The sequence below is a fragment of the Glycine soja genome, chromosome 5 (assembly GCF_004193775.1).
Source record: "Glycine soja cultivar W05 chromosome 5, ASM419377v2, whole genome shotgun sequence".
Taxonomy (NCBI): Eukaryota; Viridiplantae; Streptophyta; class Magnoliopsida; order Fabales; family Fabaceae; genus Glycine; species Glycine soja.
Window position 1 is genome coordinate 33,312,527 of NC_041006.1, and position 19,403 is coordinate 33,331,929.

The 19,403-nt window shown below is 33.3% G+C and overlaps 1 protein-coding gene and 2 pseudogenes across 1 annotated transcript; 2 read left to right on the forward strand and 1 right to left on the reverse strand.

Moving 5' to 3' along the window:
• Positions 1–428: 428 nt before the first annotated feature.
• On the reverse strand, positions 429–1,219 carry LOC114411515 (annotated as a pseudogene).
• A 5,822-nt stretch (positions 1,220–7,041) lies between these two features.
• On the forward strand, positions 7,042–8,044 carry LOC114412597 (vacuolar iron transporter homolog 4-like). Its single transcript, XM_028376552.1, has one exon. It carries the CDS (start codon positions 7,148–7,150, stop codon positions 7,835–7,837), a length of 690 nt encoding a protein of 229 aa, XP_028232353.1. The 5' UTR covers positions 7,042–7,147; the 3' UTR covers positions 7,838–8,044.
• Positions 8,045–12,811: 4,767 nt separating this feature from the next.
• LOC114411516 lies at positions 12,812–13,705 on the forward strand (annotated as a pseudogene).
• Positions 13,706–19,403: the final 5,698 nt, after the last annotated feature.

Here is a 19,403-nt window from a genome sequence, read left to right on the forward strand (position 1 = left end):
TAAAGAGAAATACCGAAGAATTCAAAATGATTTTCGGTTTTCCTAAATTTTACAGAAGGCATAAATGCTCCAATTTCTTGGTTTGGTTATGTGACCATCATATTGATTCGTTTAATAGTTGATTCCAAATGTGCTTGCCTTAAAATGACTCTTAATCATTATTAAACATGGATTTTGCATATTAGAGAGAAATGAGGTTTGTGTGCATGAGCTCATTTACACTAACACTTTGGAATTATGCAGCAAATCGGCTACATAGTATAAAGAAGGTGAACACCCCAATTGGATATGTGCTCATCAAAGAAAGAACCTGGAAAATCTATGGCCATTTTGTCTCCTGCTGAGTTCCCTAGTGGATATATATAACTAACTGATCACAGTCTACTGCATCTATTTTCGAAGTTTAAGAAAAAGGAAGAGAAAACAGCTGAAGTTATTTATTTGTATAGCAATCACATTCATAGTCTAGTATAGCCAATAAACTTGTCAAAGCCAAAAGTAATAGCCATAGTCATCCAACCTCCAATCAGCACTATCACGATCATAAGTCCTTCTCACTGGTGTTTTACTTTTACCAAGAACTATTCCTACACCTCCAAATACCAACAATGCCAAGATAGGCACAGCAAAAACTAGCAATCTGATCTTATAGTCCCAAACAAAAACAGCTGCTAGCATTGACACTACTGCACCAATAGAAAATCCAATTGCTGATGCTATGGAAGCCTGAAAAGGGTTAAGTTGTTTGTCATCTTCCTCCACTCCTTTGTGCTTGTTATTGTGGACTTTCATTTGAGCTACCTCCGTGTCTAACTAACTGAGTGTATACAAATTCTTCAATTGCCATACTGCAAGCCCCAACAACTAGTCCTGCGAAGCCGGCAAGAAGCATGATTATGATGTCTTCATTCAAAGCTTCAACACCCACCATCAGTAAGTTGATTAAGACCAACCCATTTTTGGCTCCAAACACAGCTTCTCGAAGCCACTGCGCCCTTTGAGAGTAGTCAATATTGTTTTCTGCAATGTCTTGGCTACGCTTTGCTTCTATATCATTAGAATGTATGAGAATCTCAATATGGCCAATTGGCATTTCATTGCTACTAGTGCCAAGAAAAGCCATAATGCACAAGAATTGTAAGGTACAAGGATAAAGGGAAAAATGAGAAAAAGATTGCTTGTGGAGGACACACGCTCCTTATGGAGGTTATTATATAGATAGAACATAGAAATAAGATTACAGTTTGGTATGTTTGATGATAATGGACCTCAGTGGTGATGGTCTGGAGGGCACTGTGATGGTTGGCCACCTGTTTTAATAATTCCTCAAACTTTCAATTAACAATGAATTAACTTTTTCATGGACCTGTATGGATGTTTGGTATGATTCACTTTATTTTGGTCAGTAGTAATGTAGTATGATATATATATGTTTTGTGACATGTTTAGTTATTAAAAAAATATGTTTGCATACTTTTATTTTGTCTGGAACCAAGATTCCAGAAAAGGGAGACTATGATTCCTTTTGCAAATTCAGTTTGCAAAATGAAAAATACTCCAAACTCAAGTTTACCAATTTTAACCCAAAGGTGCATGAAATAATCAAGTCTACTGTTAACGTTAGCATCATGCAAACTCAAGTTCTGAATGATAATATTGGAGAGGAGGGTGGATGCAGTGGCAGGGTTACTAATAGGAAGGAATGTATAATTGAACATACTAGATGTCTAGGTTAGTTGCAGCCCCTTTATTGATTAATTAATAACAATCAATAATAAAACATAACTTTATGGATGTGAAAATCGACGTATTTATGATTAAATAATTCAGGGAAGTGTGTATTCCGCAGGAAAGCCACATGCCACTTTGAACATGGAAAAAATAAAAAATATAAAACTAGTATTTTCTCACCGCAGTTCCTTCTAATATAAAACTAGTATTTTTAAAAAAGGGTTAAATTAATATGCTGGAATTTCTATAAAATTTGAAAAAGATTAATTTTGTTTTCATAAAATTTTCGTATTAATTTAATTTCTATAAAAATAAGACATATTTTTATTAGTAGTAATTTTATTAGATGATTTTTTGACGTGACTAATAAACTTAAGTATTTTTTCTTTATCTTTTCAAGTACATTTCAAAGACATCATAATTCATTGTTGTTTAATTTTTATCCCTAGTCTCATTGGAAATTGTCAGAAAATCATAGAGGACATGGTGAAAAATTACAATTTTTTAGAATTTTTAGTTGTTAGAAATTGTTTAATTTATTTTGAAGTTTTGTAATCATCACAAACTATTTAATTTATTTGTAATCAAATTACACGTGAATGTCTATTAGTCATATTAAATTATCGTCTAACGAAATTAATAACGAAATTAACACCGAAGACTAACAAAAAAATATTTGTTTTTTATAGGACCAAGTTAATAAAAAAAATTGATGGGGAATAAAATTACTATTTTTCAAATTTTATAGGTTGTCAGACATTTTATACCCTTTGAAAAAAAATCCTAAATGGAGACGCATTATTGCTTTGTTATTGTTAATTTTCCCATAGTGGGTTCCTCTGGATGTACATTTCTCTCGCTCCAACATGAAATTAATTACTGCCCCCACAATCATATATGCTTCCGAGGCATTTTTCTAACAAAGTTAATAGAGATATAAAGTGAGTTGGATAATTAAAAAAAAAATTCATAGATTTAATCTTTTTTTTTTATAACAAAATTAACATTTAGCGACCTATATCTTAATGATCCTTATGCTCCGAGCAGGGGTGGAGCTTTTAAGGGACTGAGGGGAGTCATCCAGAGTTTTTGAAAATTATAGGATTATATGGTTCTCTTGTTTGGGGTGATGAGTGTTGAGTGCCGAGTTTTAACTTATAATTACTTTGAAGTAGTGTGTTTGGATGGAGTAATTTAATAGGGAAATTTATTTTTTTAAGGAATTTAAAATGATTCGTGATAAAATAGTTTGTTTGGATAGAGTATTTGAAAAGAAATTTAAATTTTAGTATTTTTATAAATAATTTTGATTGACTAAAATAGTGGGATTTTAAATTCTCCCAAAAAATTTAGAATTTGAAATTCTTTTTTTTCGAAGATGCACTCTAACTCACGTTCTTGCTCGCGACTCTTTCTCCCTCGACACTCACAACTACGGGTGACCAAAGTTTTTACGGTCGATATCGACATAAGTTGTTTTTCACTAACATTGACTGAGGTTTTTTCGGTCAAATTTTTTTGTATGATGTCAACCAAAGCTATTTTTTGTCGATATCAACTAAGATTTTTTTAGATGATGTTGGTTAGGATTATTTTCTCACTGATGTCAGTCATGAAAAATTTTTGCTAGCGTCGGCCAATGATTTTTTTGATCGTTGTCATCTAGGTTTTTTCAGTTGATGTTGACCAATGATTTTTTCTACTGACATCAGTCATGACTAACTTTTGAGTAAACACATGTTAGGGTTTTTCAGCCGACATCAACTAGGTTTTTCCAGTCAACATCAGCCAAAACTATTTTTTAGCCAATATTGGCTAGGGTTATTTTTTAGCAGATGTTAGCTCTGACCAACATCGGTTAGGATTTTTTTGCTTACATCGACTAGGGTTTTCTGGCTGACATCAGCCAAAGCTATTTCTTAACCACATTAGTTAGGTTTTCTGGTTGATGTTGGCTAGGACTTTTTCTCCTAACACCAGCTAGGTATTTTTGATCGACATCGGGCATGACTATTTTTAGTCGACATCAACTAGGTTCTTACAGTCGACATCCACTAGAGTTTTTTCGGTCATTGGTCAAAACTATTTTTTAGCCAACATCAACCAAGACTATTTTATAGCTGATGTTGGGAAGGATTTTTTGTCCAACATTGGTCAGGGCTATTTTTTAGCCAACTTCGACTAGGGATTTTTCGGCCAACATTGACCAATGATGTTTTTTAGCTGACATCGGGTAGGTTTTATTGGTCGGCATCGACCAATCTATTTTTTAGCTGGTATTGTGTAGATTTTTTTGTCAACTCTTGCTAGGATTTTTTAGGCTGACGTTGGCTAAAAATAGTCTTGGTCAACGTCGTTCGAAAAGACTCTAGCTGATGTCGACCAAACAAACCATAGCCAACGTTGGTAAAAGAATCTAGCCAACATCGGCTGAAAAATAGACTCAACCAACGTTAGCCAAAAAATAGTCCCAACTGACGTCAATTGACAAATATTCCCATCATACTTTGACAAAAGAAACCTTATTTGATGTTGACCAAAAAATAGCCTTGGTTGATGTCGGTTTAAAAACATCATTGGTTGTGGTCAAACAAAACAATCCTAGTTAAAATTATTAATATTTTATATTTATAAATTATTAAAAATTGAAAATATTTTTTAATTAATATTTCAAAATTAGATTTTGTTTATTTTCTATAATGTTTAATATTAAAACTTCATCTATTTAAAATATAAAATTGAAATTTTGCATATAGAGGAAATTGAATTGTCCTATCCAAACAAAAAATTTAAAATAGAAGAAATTTAAATTGATTTATCCAAACAAAGCATTTGAAGAATGAAGAAAATTAAAATCAAAGTAATTCAAATTCTAGACATTTTAAATTCTTTGAATTTTTGAAATTCCTGATTGAAACACAAGGTGAAGGAAGAAGCGGTGGGTGATTTGATGTTATTAACCACCATTAACCAGAATGAAGCATTAAATATATAGTTATAGATATTAAAATAGCTAAAATTAGAAGAGTGCAGAAGAATAGAGAATAAAAGTCCAAAGCCCATAGTATCTAGTCCAAAGCCTTGTATCAGATTTGAATTAGTTTTCATTCTCTCTTGGACAGGACAATTGTTCACTACTTGTCCATTGTTCATTATTTATGCCTAACAATTTCAATAAATAGATTCTTTGATTGTTTTTACTACTCTTCACTAAATAGATCAAACTTGTCCGTATATATTCATTTTCTTTGGGTTTTGTTATAATTTTATTACAAGCTTCTCTAACATTTTCTCTGTTTTTTTTATTATGGTATAATTTTAGTATCAATATTTTTATAAGCAAATGTTAGTCTGTTAATTTTGTTAAAAATATATATTTGTTGAGGGATTTAAACTCGCGATTTTTCCTTCCTTGCTTTTTTCTTCACCCTTTTTCAATCATTGAACCAACTTATATCTTTGGTCTAATTTTAGTATCATAGGGTAAAGAATTCGGTATAAAATAATTTTTCAAAAACTAGAAAAAGAAACGTTAGAAAATTTAAATGAAATGGTTAAATAGAAAAAAATAGAAACAACAACAACAACGCCCTATTTTTCTAGAAAAAAATAGGAACAATTTTTTTTATTCAAATCTTATTTTTGGCTCCCCCATTATTTCTATTCAACCCGTAATTTTTTTATTCAAATGTTATTTTTGACTCCCGAATATTGTTATTCAAGCTCTCTGGCACTGGCTCCGGGCATATGTTTTCATTAATATGTAACAGTGTGTTGCAATGGTGCTATGTCATATACTATAGACTGGTATGAAACTATGAATTGACATGCTCTTGAATATTGTTTGTATTTTGCTCAAGCAACTTAAGGAATGCAACAACAAATTTGATATGAATCTAACCTCTTAATTATCTAATGTATCCTTTTATAATTAACAATTGAAGAGAAAAAGAAAAAAACAATTTTTTTATTCAGAAAAAAGAGAAAAACACATGATCTGGCCTACCATTCAAATGAAACAAATGCAGGGGATAGTAGTTCAGATATAAATTAGTGTGCACTCAATAAAAGCAGATGAATCCACATTTAGATGGATATTACTCATCCGAATATATATAGAAAATTAGGAAAAACTTTCTAATAGAAAGCCATCATAAAAGTCACTTTCAGGGAAAAGTTTCTTAAATTGCAGAATGATAAATTTAACCGCCGAGTTTTGGCTGTTTTTGCTTCATGAAAGTGCGCAACCTGTTTCGTGTGGATTGCACACTCCCTTCCATTTCTTAATTACACTCTTTAGTTGCCACTATCCTGTGGAGTGCACACTCCATCAAATATAATATATACCCTCTTTCTCTCAAATCTTTAAAATTCGAAGTCTATTAATTAATCCTAATTTCAAGCCAAATGTTTCATTTTCTGCTGGTATATTTTTCTTCTATCAATTGCTTCTAATGCTTAATTATTGATTTATCGAAGACTCAAAAAATTCAAAATTTACATTTGCCTTGTACAGTGGAACAATTATCAGTAATGGATCCTCTCATGAAATTCCATAAACGATCTTATGTAATGAGAGACATACATATAAAGACACGGATACTTTAAATAGATTTCAGATTCACTCATTTGATTTGTGCCTGTTTTTCTGTTCACATGCTTTACTTAATTACTTGTCATTTAGAAAATTATAATGGTATTATTTTCTTTTTTAATTTTATCCTTATTGTTTCTGGGATTGATATCTTTACTCAATGAAATCAAAGAAAGTATATATTAATGAAGGGAAATGATAATTTAGTTTACATTCTCATAAATATAACCATTTGGCAATTTAACAGCTTAGGAGTTAGGATACGTCAGAGACTCAGATGGCTCCATTATAAGAAAAACCCATAAAAAAAAATCAAATGGCTCGAATACTTACATCCGTGAAGCTGGGTGAGATACATTTGTCTGTTAATATACCTCTGAACTCTGAAGACATATGTAAGCTAAACGTACAACTATTCATTTCTTAATCTTCCTCTTTATGATCACGTTCAAATTAATAAACCAAAACTAAAAGCAAGATTGAACCAAATGAATATAATATAGTACATATTCATTAAGGTGGAATATCTGAGACTTAATTGGATCCACCTTTTGGTGGAGAATTTTATAAAACGAAAGCCGTGTATATTTTTTTTAAGAAGCCACTAACCTGTAACTAGTGCTGTCCTGATCACTATCTCATCTCCTTTATCAATATTTAGGTCCATTAACACCTCAAACTTGACGATACCTCTCTATAAATATCCTTCATTAGAAGCATGTGATCTCCACAAGCACATAATATCACATAATTCCCATTAATTTCCTCCTTTTTCTATATATCTCAATATTTCTCAACTTCATTTTACCTTAATCATCCTTCATGGCCAACCTTGGAGCTAGAACTAATGGAATTTCAACAAACCATGTTGAGATCCCTATCCATATTTCTAATGGTATAGAGCTAAAACCAATCTACCAAGAGGTTGCACTTGAAGAGAGTAGCAGCATTGACTTCTCTCAAAGGGCTCAGTGGCTTCGAGCCGCGGTGTTGGGAGCCAATGATGGGTTGGTCTCAGTTGCCTCACTGATGATGGGTGTCGGAGCTGTTAAGAAAGACATCAGTGCCATGATTCTTGCTGGTTTTGCAGGATTGGTTGCTGGGGCTTGCAGCATGGCAATTGGAGAGTTTGTATCTGTGTACACTCAGTATGACATAGAGAAGACACAGCTCAAAAGAGAGAGGGAAGCTGATAACAATAGAGGAGTTAATGAAGAAGCTCGAAGGGAGAAGCTTCCAAATCCATTTCATGCTGCACTAGCTTCAGCACTAGCATTTTCTGTGGGTGCTTTGGTGCCAATGCTTGCTGCTGTGTTTATAAGGAGTCACAAGGTTAGAATGGGAGTTGTTGCTGCTGCAGTTAGCTTGGCATTGCTGGTGTTTGGAGGGGCAGGAGCTGTTCTTGGAAAAACTCCAGTGACAAGATCTTGCATTAGGGTTCTGGTTGGAGGTTGGATGGCTATGGCCATAACATTTGGCCTCACCAAATTGATTGGCTCTGCTGATCTTTGAATATGATTAATACTAGTCATTTAAGTACAACATCATATTATTAGCAATGTTTTTTTTTTTTTGGGTTGTGCTATGAGTACTACTCATGGTAGCTAGTATTACTCTTCGATAGATATTGTGGCTGTTTTGTTTAAGTGAACATGAGTGTGGTTTCACGCTACATAATTGTCCACAAGGATTTTTGAGGTTAATGGTGTTTTTCTTATATATTTTTGTGCTTTTGTTATATAAGACTAAACATACAACAAGAATAAGATATAAGTCTATTACCACCAGGAAAATATTTTTAATTAACCGAATGAATTGGATAGAAACTTAGCCTAAAAGAGGATTTGTTTGTTATTTTACATAAATGACAAAATATGACGAAGACAATTCGATTAATTTTTGAAAATTTAAAGGAAATTCAGAATATAAGTGCATCAAAGTTTGAATAGAGACTAAAATCAAGAGACTTTAGATGAAATTAGTTATGAACATAAAAATTCCATGATCTAGAAAGTGATTCCTAAAAAATTGAAACGTGAGATGTATGCTGCGTGATTGCTTAGCCGAAATATGAATAAACTAGTTGAATTAGTTGAAAATGAAAGAGTCATGTATGAATTAGATAAACACAATTTAGATTAAGTTGGTTTAAATTTTACAATATATATAATTGTTGCAGAAACAATTGTAGGGACCTTAAAAAAAAACAACAAATCAATGTAAATATATATAATTGTTGCAGAAACAATTCTAGGGACCTTCAACAAAAAACAACAAATCAATGTAATTATTTTTGAGATGATCTTTTTTCGCTTATATTGCTTTCTTTCGAATTTAGCTTTATCTTTTAGTCTGTTTACATTCTAGTTACTCTAAATCAAGTGTTTTCTTTTGTAACTTAAGGGCACACAAAAGGTTAAGAGACATATTTCTACTCTCTGGACGACCAAATCACTTGATTTAATCTCGTAAATTTTAGAATTGTATTAAAGCAGTTATAACCAAATTCGTTTCGGTTAATCATTGAGATTTCGCACAACAAAGACTGCACAATATATATATATATATATATATATATATGAGCAAAAATTGATATGATGTATTTCAATTATGCACACAAATAAGTGTTATAGCAAGTTGCTTAAATACAAATGCTATAAAGGCCTTGATTGGGCAAAGCAAAAACAATAATGACTGATATGCAAAATTAAGCCTACATCTAGTGGCTTCTTGACACAAGCACCATTTAACCAAACTAAAAAGTAATAGAAAGTTTGAGAGACATATAATATTTTAATATAAATGCTGAAAAAAAATCTTAATTTGTAATACTTCTTGAAAATTTTCTTCAATACGCCAAGCTTTGTTGTCCACACTTCAAACTTGCCCTTGGAAAGGGCCTTTGTCATAATTTTTGCAATCTGATTTTTTGAATTAATTGCAATGCTTCAGGTTAATTTGCTTTGACTTCTCTACTTCACTAATGGCATGATACCTCAATTTGATGTTCTTAGTCCTTCTGTGATGAATAAGATTCTATGTTATAGCAATAACTGACTTGTTGTCCACTCAACATCATTGCATTTTAAATTTGCTCCCCATATGATAAAGGTACTCTTGGCATCGTCTAAACTTTCTGCATGCCTAATCACAATTTGTATATCTTTGAAGCTCTCCACTTTTATCTTTCAGAAAACTACAAACTATAATTAGTTGTACCCGTTATATATCTTAATACTTTCTTTGCTACTCTAAGATGAACTTGACTTGGAGAATGTATAAACCTAGATGGTAAACTTGCACCAAACATTACATCTGGTTTGGTAACCGAAAGATACAAACAAACTTTCAATTATACTTTTATAAACTAAAGTATTTGCTCCACTATCATCATATTATTTGATAATTTTTCTTTCACAAAAATTGGAGTTGCTACAGGCTTGCATCTCTCTATATAAAATTTTCTCAATATCTCCGATGCATATTTATTTTGTGAAATAAAGATTCTTGCTGCGTTTAAACTAGTTAATATGAAATAAGTCTGTTACCGTAAGCTGCCTGCAGACACTACTCAAAAGTTCTGAATGATATTGGCGAATAGAGATAGTTAGATAAATGTAGTTTGGCGGGATTATATTATAGAAGGGAGTGTTTGATTCCACCAGCTAGGTTAGTAGCAGCTCCTCTATTGATTAACAAAAATAAATTATAAAACATAACTTTATGGATTTGAGGATCCAAGTGTTCAGATTAAATAATTCAGGGGAGTGTGTATTCCACAAGAAAGCCACATTCCACACTGAATAGGAAAAATAAAAAAATTAAGACTAGTATCTTCTCTCGGCAGTTTCTTCTAATTAAGAATTTTTCTTATAAGTGAAGATGTACATTATTGCTTTGTTATTGTTAATTTTCCCATAGTGGATTCCTTTGATTGTACTTTTTTCTGCTTTTAGTATATAGCTTTCAATTTTTCCTATTTTAAATTTTACGTGTTGATGAACTTCATTTTGTTAGGTACTCTGATATCAGAACCTTTCTCTTTCCCCTTTCACACAATCGTATAGTTTGTGACAAGTTCTTTTTGGGATGGCCTCGCTGTTTGCAGTACATCTATAGGACTCCACACTCAAAATCAATCTCAGGCCCATTGAGCAACTGGTTAACATAATACAAACAGAAAAGGCTTATCGTCTGTGTAAATTAAGGAAAATCAATGCTTTTGAATTTTCCATATTAATACATATATACTATATTCGTTGTTAATTTGAGTGGTAATTACTCAAATTCCTTAAATAATGCTTCCTATGTGAGTTTTGTGAAAACGTGGTTGAAAGAAAAATTAAAATCCCACCATAACCAGCCAGCTTTTTTAATAAAAATTAGTCATTAGTAAAATTAACAAATACTTGACACCAATAAAATGATAATAAAAAAAAATTATACTTTCTTTAACAAAAAAAATTATACTTTCTTTCACAGTACAAAATTATCGTGAATGAGTTATGTAGACTTCATTTATATTCTTTTCTTGCTCTAAAATGAAACTAGTTACTCCCTCAAGCCAGGCACTTTTCAAATAAAGTTAGTATCCTAATGATCATTATGCTCCAGATTTTATATGTTTGTATTTTGCTCAAATGACTTAAGGAATTAACAACAAATTCTCTAATGTGAGCTGAGATGTTTTTGATCGAAAATCAACTAATCTTTCAAGGTACGTACAAAGATTCATTTAAGGAGTCAACCTTTCTTAACATATTTTTTAATATGCACAAATTAGGGATTAATCAAACTTATGATTACATGTTTAAGTTGATAAATTTTATCTATTAAACATATCACAACATGATGATACAACAAATTCTCTGCTAATTCTGAAGGTATAGAAACCTCATATATAGTACATATGATATTGGTCAAACCTCTTATCTAATGTAACCATACAAGACTAACATTTTAAACGAAACGGAATAGTATTTCAGAAATTTCTGTTTACTTAATATATAAAAGCATATATGACTCTACGTTTAGATGGATATCACTCATCCCAAACATAGATCGAAAAATTAGAAAAAATAATGATAGCACACTTAATTATTTAATAAGTCACTTTCAGGGAGTTTCTTAAATTGCAGAAAGATAAATTTAACCGCTGAGTTTTGGTTGTTTTCGCTTCATGAAAGTGCGCAGCCTGTAGCTTAATTTCGTGTGGATTACACCCACCCTTCAATTTATTAATTAATCACTTTAGTTGTCCCTATCCTGTGGAGTGCACACTTCATCAAATATACTAATATATACTCTCTTTCTCTCAAATCATTTTAAATCTGCCGGAATCTTGTGCTAATATCAAGTCAAGTGTTTCATTTTCTGCCGGGATCTTATGCATATATCAATTGCTTCTACTGCTTAAGTTATAATATATATATATATATATATATATATATATATATATATATATATATATATATATATATATATATATTATATCAAAGACTAAAAAAAATAATCAAAATTTACGTTTGCCTTGGACAGTTGAACAATTATCAGTAATAGATCCTCTCATACGAAATTTGTACGCAATCTTATGTAACGAGAGACATATATATAGACATAAACATTAAATAAGTTTCGATTATATTGACATTTTGATTTGTGCCTGTTTTTCTGTTCACATGATTTTTATACGAAAATCTAACACGATCCACAGTTCTCAGAATTGAAATTGTGACTGTATCTTTTAGTATGAAATCTTGTTTATGCTACAAAATAATTATCATTTTAAGAAGTTTAATTTATTTTAAATTATTTGTCTTTTAGAAAACTAAAAAGGTATTATTTTGTTTTTCAATTTTATCGTTATTATATTTAGGTTTGATATCTTTATTCAATGAAATAAAAAAAGTCTTAACGAAGGGAAATCATAATTTAGTCTACATTCTCCATATACGTTATTAGGAAATGGGGGCAAAACTCTCATCTTTAATCAATGAGTACGAGCATATCATATATAAATGAATTTGACAATGCATTCAATTCAAAACTTTGAAGTTTTAGGTTTATAATTATTTTTTCACTTATATGTTTGTTTAACTTCTTCCATACCTTTGATTAACACATGTAAGTTAAACGTACAACTATTCATTTCTTAATCTTCCTCATATGACTTTCAAACTAATTAATAAACCAAAACTAAAAACATGATTGAACCAAGATCGATGAATAATATATATTACATTTAGGTGGAATATCTCTGAGACCTGAATCCACTTTTTGGTAGTGAATTTTAAATGCGAAACTTGTATATTTTGTAAGAAGTCACTAACTTGTAACTAGTGCTGTCCTGATCACCATCATAACTCCTTAATTTATCAAATATTTAGGTCCAATATTGACACCTCAAACTTGACGACCCCTCACTATAAATATTCTTCATCTATCAGAAGCATGTGTTCTCAACAAGCTCTTAATATCACGCAATTCCCACTAATTCCCTCCTATTCTATTTCAGTATTTCCCCCTTCATTTTACCTTCATCGTCCTTCATGGCCAACCTTGGAGCTAGAACCAATGGAATTTCATCAACTAACCAAGTGGAGATTCCTATGCATGTGTATGGTGTGGAGCCAATACAAAGTGAAGAGAGCGACATATACTACTCTCAGAGGGCTCAGTGGCTTCGAGCCGCGGTGTTGGGAGCCAATGATGGGTTGGTCTCAGTTTCCTCACTGATGATGGGTGTTGGAGCTGTTAAGAAAGACATCAGTGGCAAGATTCTTGCTGGTTTTGCAGTATTAGTTGCTGGGGCTTGTAGCATGGCAATTGGAGTTTGTATCTGTGTACACTCAGTATGACATAGAGAAGACACAGCTCAAAAGAGAGAGGGAAGCTAATAACAATAGAGGAGTTAATGAAGAAGCTCGAAGGGGGAAGCTTCCAAATCCATTTCAGGCTGCACTAGCATCAGCATTTGCATTTTCTGTGGGTGCTTTGGTGCCAATGCTTGCTACTGTGTTTATAAGGAGTCACAAGGTTAGAATGGGAGTTGTTGCTGCTGCAGTTAGCTTGGCATCGTTGGTGTTTGGAGGGGCAGGAGCTGTTCTTGGAAAAACTCCAGTGACAAGATCTTGCATTAGGGTTCTGGTTGGAGGTTGGATGGCTATGGCCATAACATTTGGCCTCACCAAATTGATTGGCTCTGCTGATCTTTGAATATCATTAATACTAGTCATTTAAGTACAATCCCATGCATATTATTAGTAATGTTTTTGTTTTTGTTTTTGGTTGTGATGTGTACTCATGCTTGTATTACTCTTTACTAGATTGTGGCAGCTTTGTTTAAGGGAACAAGAGTGTGCTTTAACCCTACATAGCTGTCACCAGGGATTTTAGGGTTCATTGCGTTTTGTGTGATATCTCCGAGCTTTGTTTGGAGTGTTTATAATGTCTGTTTGTATTTCTAATAGAAGTGTATAACGTACGTGTGGAACTATCGTAGTGCAAAGAAATGTATTATTGTTAAAATTGCTACAAATTTCTAGAATATTCTTAAATATAATATGTATGAAAATAGTATAATATCCTAGAACTACAGAATATGGTAGAACAATCTAGAACTATAATGTGTATGAATATGGTAGAACAATTTAGAACTATAAGTGTATGTATAAGATAGAGAAATCTAAAACTATTATGATACTAATCTATCATGAAAACTCTAGAAAGACTTAAAGTAATGTAGAAACATTCACCACCATTGAGAAGTTGGTGACTTGAGCCTATAAATAGGCAATTGGTATGTTGTAATTGACAATCCAATAAATCAATGACATAGCCTTCTTTCTAAAATAATTCTCTAAAACTATCAACTATCAACTATCATCTAATCAACTACCAACAGTGGTATCAGAGCTACGTTCGGTCATACATTGGGCGTAGTTATCTTACCTACCTACCATTCCAAAATCCTCCCATCTACTTCAAAAATTTCCTTTGTACTATTATTAACCCACTCTAATAATATTTTTTTTCTAAGCTATGGATAACACTACTCAATTGTCAACTATTTCTGTCACAATCTTCAATGGTGAAAATTATGATTTCTGACGTGTTAAAATGGAAACATATTTTTCATCTCAAGATTTATGGGACATAGTAGAAGAAGGCTTCACTATTCCCGCGAATACTTCACCTCTTAATGCATCTCAAGAAAAAGAGTTGAAGAAAAATAAACAGAAAAATTCAAAGGCGTTGTTCACCTTGCAACAAGCGGTGACTGATCCAATTTTTCCAAAAATTATGGGAGCTAAGACTGCCAAAGAAGCGTGGAATACATTGCAGGAGGAGTTTCAAGGAAGTGTTAAGGTACGTGCCGTTAAACTTCAATCTCTAAGAAGAGATTTTGAACTATTGAAGATGAAGGAGTCTGAGACAGTTAAAGATTACTATTCTAAAGTTAAAGAAATAGTTAATCAAATAAGAGCTTTTGGGGAAGATATTCTTGACAAGAAAATTGTTGAGAAAATTCTAATTACTATGCCCCAAAAGTTTGACCCAATCATGACAACGATTGAGGAAACCAAAGATCTGTCCACTCTATCAGAGACAGAACTTGTGGGCTCTCTTGAAGCATATGAGCAAAGACTGTATAGGCATAAAGAAGATACAATTGAAAATGTCTTCCAGTCAAAGTTTAAATTTCAGCCCCAAAACAAAGAAAATGGAGGAAAGAAAAATTATGGAGAAACTTCCAGAAGAAGAGAAGGTTCTAGGAATTTCATTAAGAACAAAACAGATAAAAATCCTCCATGCAATATATGCAAAAGGAAAGGCTACGCAGAGAAAAATTGTTGGTTCCGTAATATGCCACAATGCAACCATTGCAAGAAGTTCGGGCACGTAGAGAAAAATTGTCGCAACAGAAATAGGCATCAAGCCAATATCGCAGAGGAGCATGATCAAGAACAATGTACGTTCTACGTCACTCAAGACTCAATAAAAGAAAAGGGAGGAAGCTGGTACTTGGATAGTGGATGTAGCAATCACATGGCCAAGGATAAGACTATTTTCAAAAGTATTGATGAGTCTGTCAAAGTCAAAGTTCGACTGAAAAATGGAAGTGTGGTTAAATCATAAGGCAAAGGCACTGTCATGGTGGAGACAAATAAAGGTACGCGACTCATCCATGATGTCTTACTAGTTCCCAGCCTAAAAGAAAATCTTCTAAGCATTGGTCAAATGATGGAGAGAGGCTACTCACTTCACTTTGAAGGAGGTGTATGCAAAATCTTAGACATAAAAAATAAAAGGTCTGAGATAGCCCAAGTAAAGATGAATAAGAGCAATAGAAGTTTTCCTCTAAATTTAAAATATGCAACAAACATTGCCATGAAGGTACAAGTTGATGATTCATGGCTATGGCATCGAAGATTTGGCCACTTCAACACACATGCCTTGAAGTTGTTACATGAGAAGAACATGATGAGAGATCTTCCAAGCATAAAGAAGAACAATGAAGTGTGTGAAGAATGTCTCCTTGGTAAGAAACACCGATTTCCTTTCTCAACAAGCGGAGCATGGAGAGCGAAAGATCTATTGGAGCTGATACATACGGACGTTTGTGGACCAATGAGGACGCCAACGCATGGGAACAACAGGTACTTCATACTCTTCATTGATGACTTCTCTAGAATGACATGGGTATATTTTCTAAAAGAAAAATCAGAAGTCTTTGGAGTATTCAAAAAGTTCAAGGCCCTTGTTGAAAATCAAAGTGGAAAAAGGATAAAAGTACTAAGAAGTGATCGCGGCAAAGAGTACACCTCTCGCGAGTTTGAAAGATTTTGTGAGGATGAAGACATTGAGCGACAACTTACAGTCGCATATTCTCCTCAACAAAATGGAGTGTCCGAGAGAAAGAATCGCATAGTTATTGAAATGGCTAGATCGATGCTCAAGGAGAAGGGACTACCTAATACATTCTGGGCTGAAGCAGTCTACACTGCTATTTACATACTCAACAGATGTCCAACTAAGTCTGTAAAAGACAAGACTCCAATTGAAGCTTGGAACAGGAAGAAGACATTAGCAAAGCACCTAAGGGTGTTTGGATCTATATGCTACATTCATGTTCCAGACGTGAAGAGGCACAAGCTTGAAGACAAGACTATACGAGGTATCATCCTTGGGTATAGCAATATCTCTAAGGGCTATCGTGTCTACAACTTGCAAACTAAGAAACTCGTCATCAGTCGAGATGTTGAAGTTGATGAGTATGCTTTTTGGAATTGGGATGAAGAAAAAGTGGAGAAGAATGTTCCTATACCCGCTCAACTACGTCAAGAAGAAGCTGAGGAAGAAGACTCAGGTGAACCTCCTTCACCTCCACCACAACAACAAGATCAAGAACTATCATCACCAGAGTCTACTCCAAGACGAGTAAGATCTTTGGTGGACATATATGAAACCTGTAACTTGGCCATACTTGAACTTGGAAGCTTTGAAAAAGCGTCAAAGCAGGAAGTATGGGTCAAGGCAATGGAAGAAGAGATACAGATGATCGAGAAAAACAACACATGAGAGTTAGTAAATCGTCCCCATGGAAAAGATATCATTGGGGTTAAGTGGGTCTATAAGACAAAGCTCAACCCTGATGGCACCATACAGAAACACAAGGCGAGGCTAGTAGCTAAGGGTTACTCACAGCAACCCGGAATTGAATACAATGAGACATTTTCACCAGTAGCTCGTCTTGATACCATAAGAGCTCTAATAGCTCTTGCGTCACAAAAAGGATGGAGTATCCATCAACTAGAAGTCAAATCCGCCTTCCTTAACGGCGTACTTAAAGAAGAGATCTATGTGGAGCAACCACAAGGATTCGTGTCTAAAGGCAAAGAAAACAAAGTGTTAAGACTAAGAAAAACACTCTACGATTTGAAGCAAGCACCTCGAGCATGGTATAGCAGAATCGATCAGTATTTCATGGATCGAGGATTCAGGAGGAGCAAGAGTGAGCCTACACTTTACATCAAGTCTCAAGGGCAGTACACTCTCTTACTTTCTCTATATGTAGATGATCTTATCTACACGGGAAACAATACTAAGATGATGATGGAGTTTAAAGAAGACATGATGAAGACCTTTGAGATGACCGACCTTGGTTTGATGAGTTACTTCCTCGGCATAGAGAAGAATGATGGAGCACCAAAAGCTGATACATCCAAATACCGAAGTTTAATTGGAAGCCTCCTATATTTGATAGCTACACGGCCTGACATAATGTATGCTACAAGTCTTCTATCAAGATTCATACAAAGCCCAAGTCAAATACACTTTGGAGCAGGAAAAAGAATTTTGAGTGATTGGGCAGGTTCGGCAGATGACATGAAGAGTACCTCTGGCTATGCTTTCTTACTAGGATCGGGAATGTTCTCTTGGGCGTCGAAGAAGCAAGCTACAGTAGCACAATCAACAGCAGAAGCAGAGTACGTGGCAGCTGCTGAAGCAACGAGTCAAGCTATATGGCTTCGTAGGATACTTGAAGACATGGGAGAAAAACAAGATGAGCCTACTAAAATCAATTGCGACAACAAATCAGCAATTGTAATGGCGAAGAATCCAGTTCATCACAGCAGAACAAAACACATAGCAATCAAGTATCACTTTATCAGAGAAGTTGAAGCAACTAAAGAGATCAAACTCGACTACTGCAGAACAGAAGATCAAATTGCAGACATATTCACGAAGACTTTGCCAAGACCAAGATTTGAAGAATTACGAGCTATGCTCAGAGTCACAAAAATTTGCATCAAGGAGGAGTGTTAAAATTGATACAAATTTCTAGAATATTCTTAAATATAATATGTATGAAAATAGTAGAATATCCTAGAACTATAAAATATGGTAGAACAATCTAGAACTATAATGTGTATGAATATGGTAGAACAATCTAGAACTATAAGTGTATGTATAAGATAGAGAAATCTAGAACTATCATGATACTAATCTATCATGAAAACTCTAGAAAGACCTAAAGTAATGTAGAAACATTCACCACCATTGAGAGGTTGGTGACTTGAGCCTATAAATAGACAATTGGTATGTTGTAATTGACAATCCAAGAAATCAATGACAAAACCTTCTTTCTAAAACAATTCTCTAAAACTATCAACTATCAACTATCATCTAATCAACTACCAACAATTATATATATTTGTGTATCAATATCTCAATTATCTATATATACTACATAGCTGTCACCAGGGATTTTAGGGTTCATTGCGTTTTCTGTGATATCTCCGAGCTTTGTTTGGAGTGTTTATAATGTCTCTTTGTATTTCTAATAGAAGTGTAAAACGTTCGTGTGGAACTGTCGTAGTGCAAGAAATGTATTATATATATTTGTGTATCAATATCTCAATTATCTATATATACTAGTACTCTATAATCATCTGCAAAATTTAGATATTTTATTTGAGTCCTATCTAGTACATTGTATGCATTATATGCATCGGATTTACTACTATATGATGAATCGGAAATTATAAGTTGTGAACGAATTTAGTTGAACTATTAAAACTCACTCAATCTTGCTAGCTGATTGATTAAAATATAGAAATATCAATTATGATGAGGGTAAGCCATTCTTTCTTATGTTTTCATTGTATTCTTGAAAATTTAGTTGAACTATTAAAACTCACTCAATCCTGTGACATATCTTTTTACACTTAGAAAGTATAAAGCCTATGCCTTATATAGTCTATATCTATTGCTTAATATTTGTTCCACACTAGGTTTGGAGTTCAACCTAAATTGTAAATGTTGGTTGAAGTCTCAACACCTAGTTACAAGATATGTATTCGTGAATAGTAGATCATATCTCACCTTAAAACAAAATTATCCTGTCGCTACACTAAGGCAAAATATTATTGCCTTTGAGAAGTCTTGAGTCTTGTGTTAAGGAATTCAACCCATCTTATAGCTAGACTCCTATAAATACTGCAAATATCACTAACAAGTAAGCATTTGTTATATATCGTCATCCTAATATATAATTTTTTTACTGACTTGAGCT

Excerpts from the sequence above, each read along its gene's own strand:
- LOC114412597 (XM_028376552.1), top strand. The coding sequence starts at position 7,148 with ATGGCCAACCTTGGAGCTAGAACTAATGGAATTTCAACAAACCATGTT.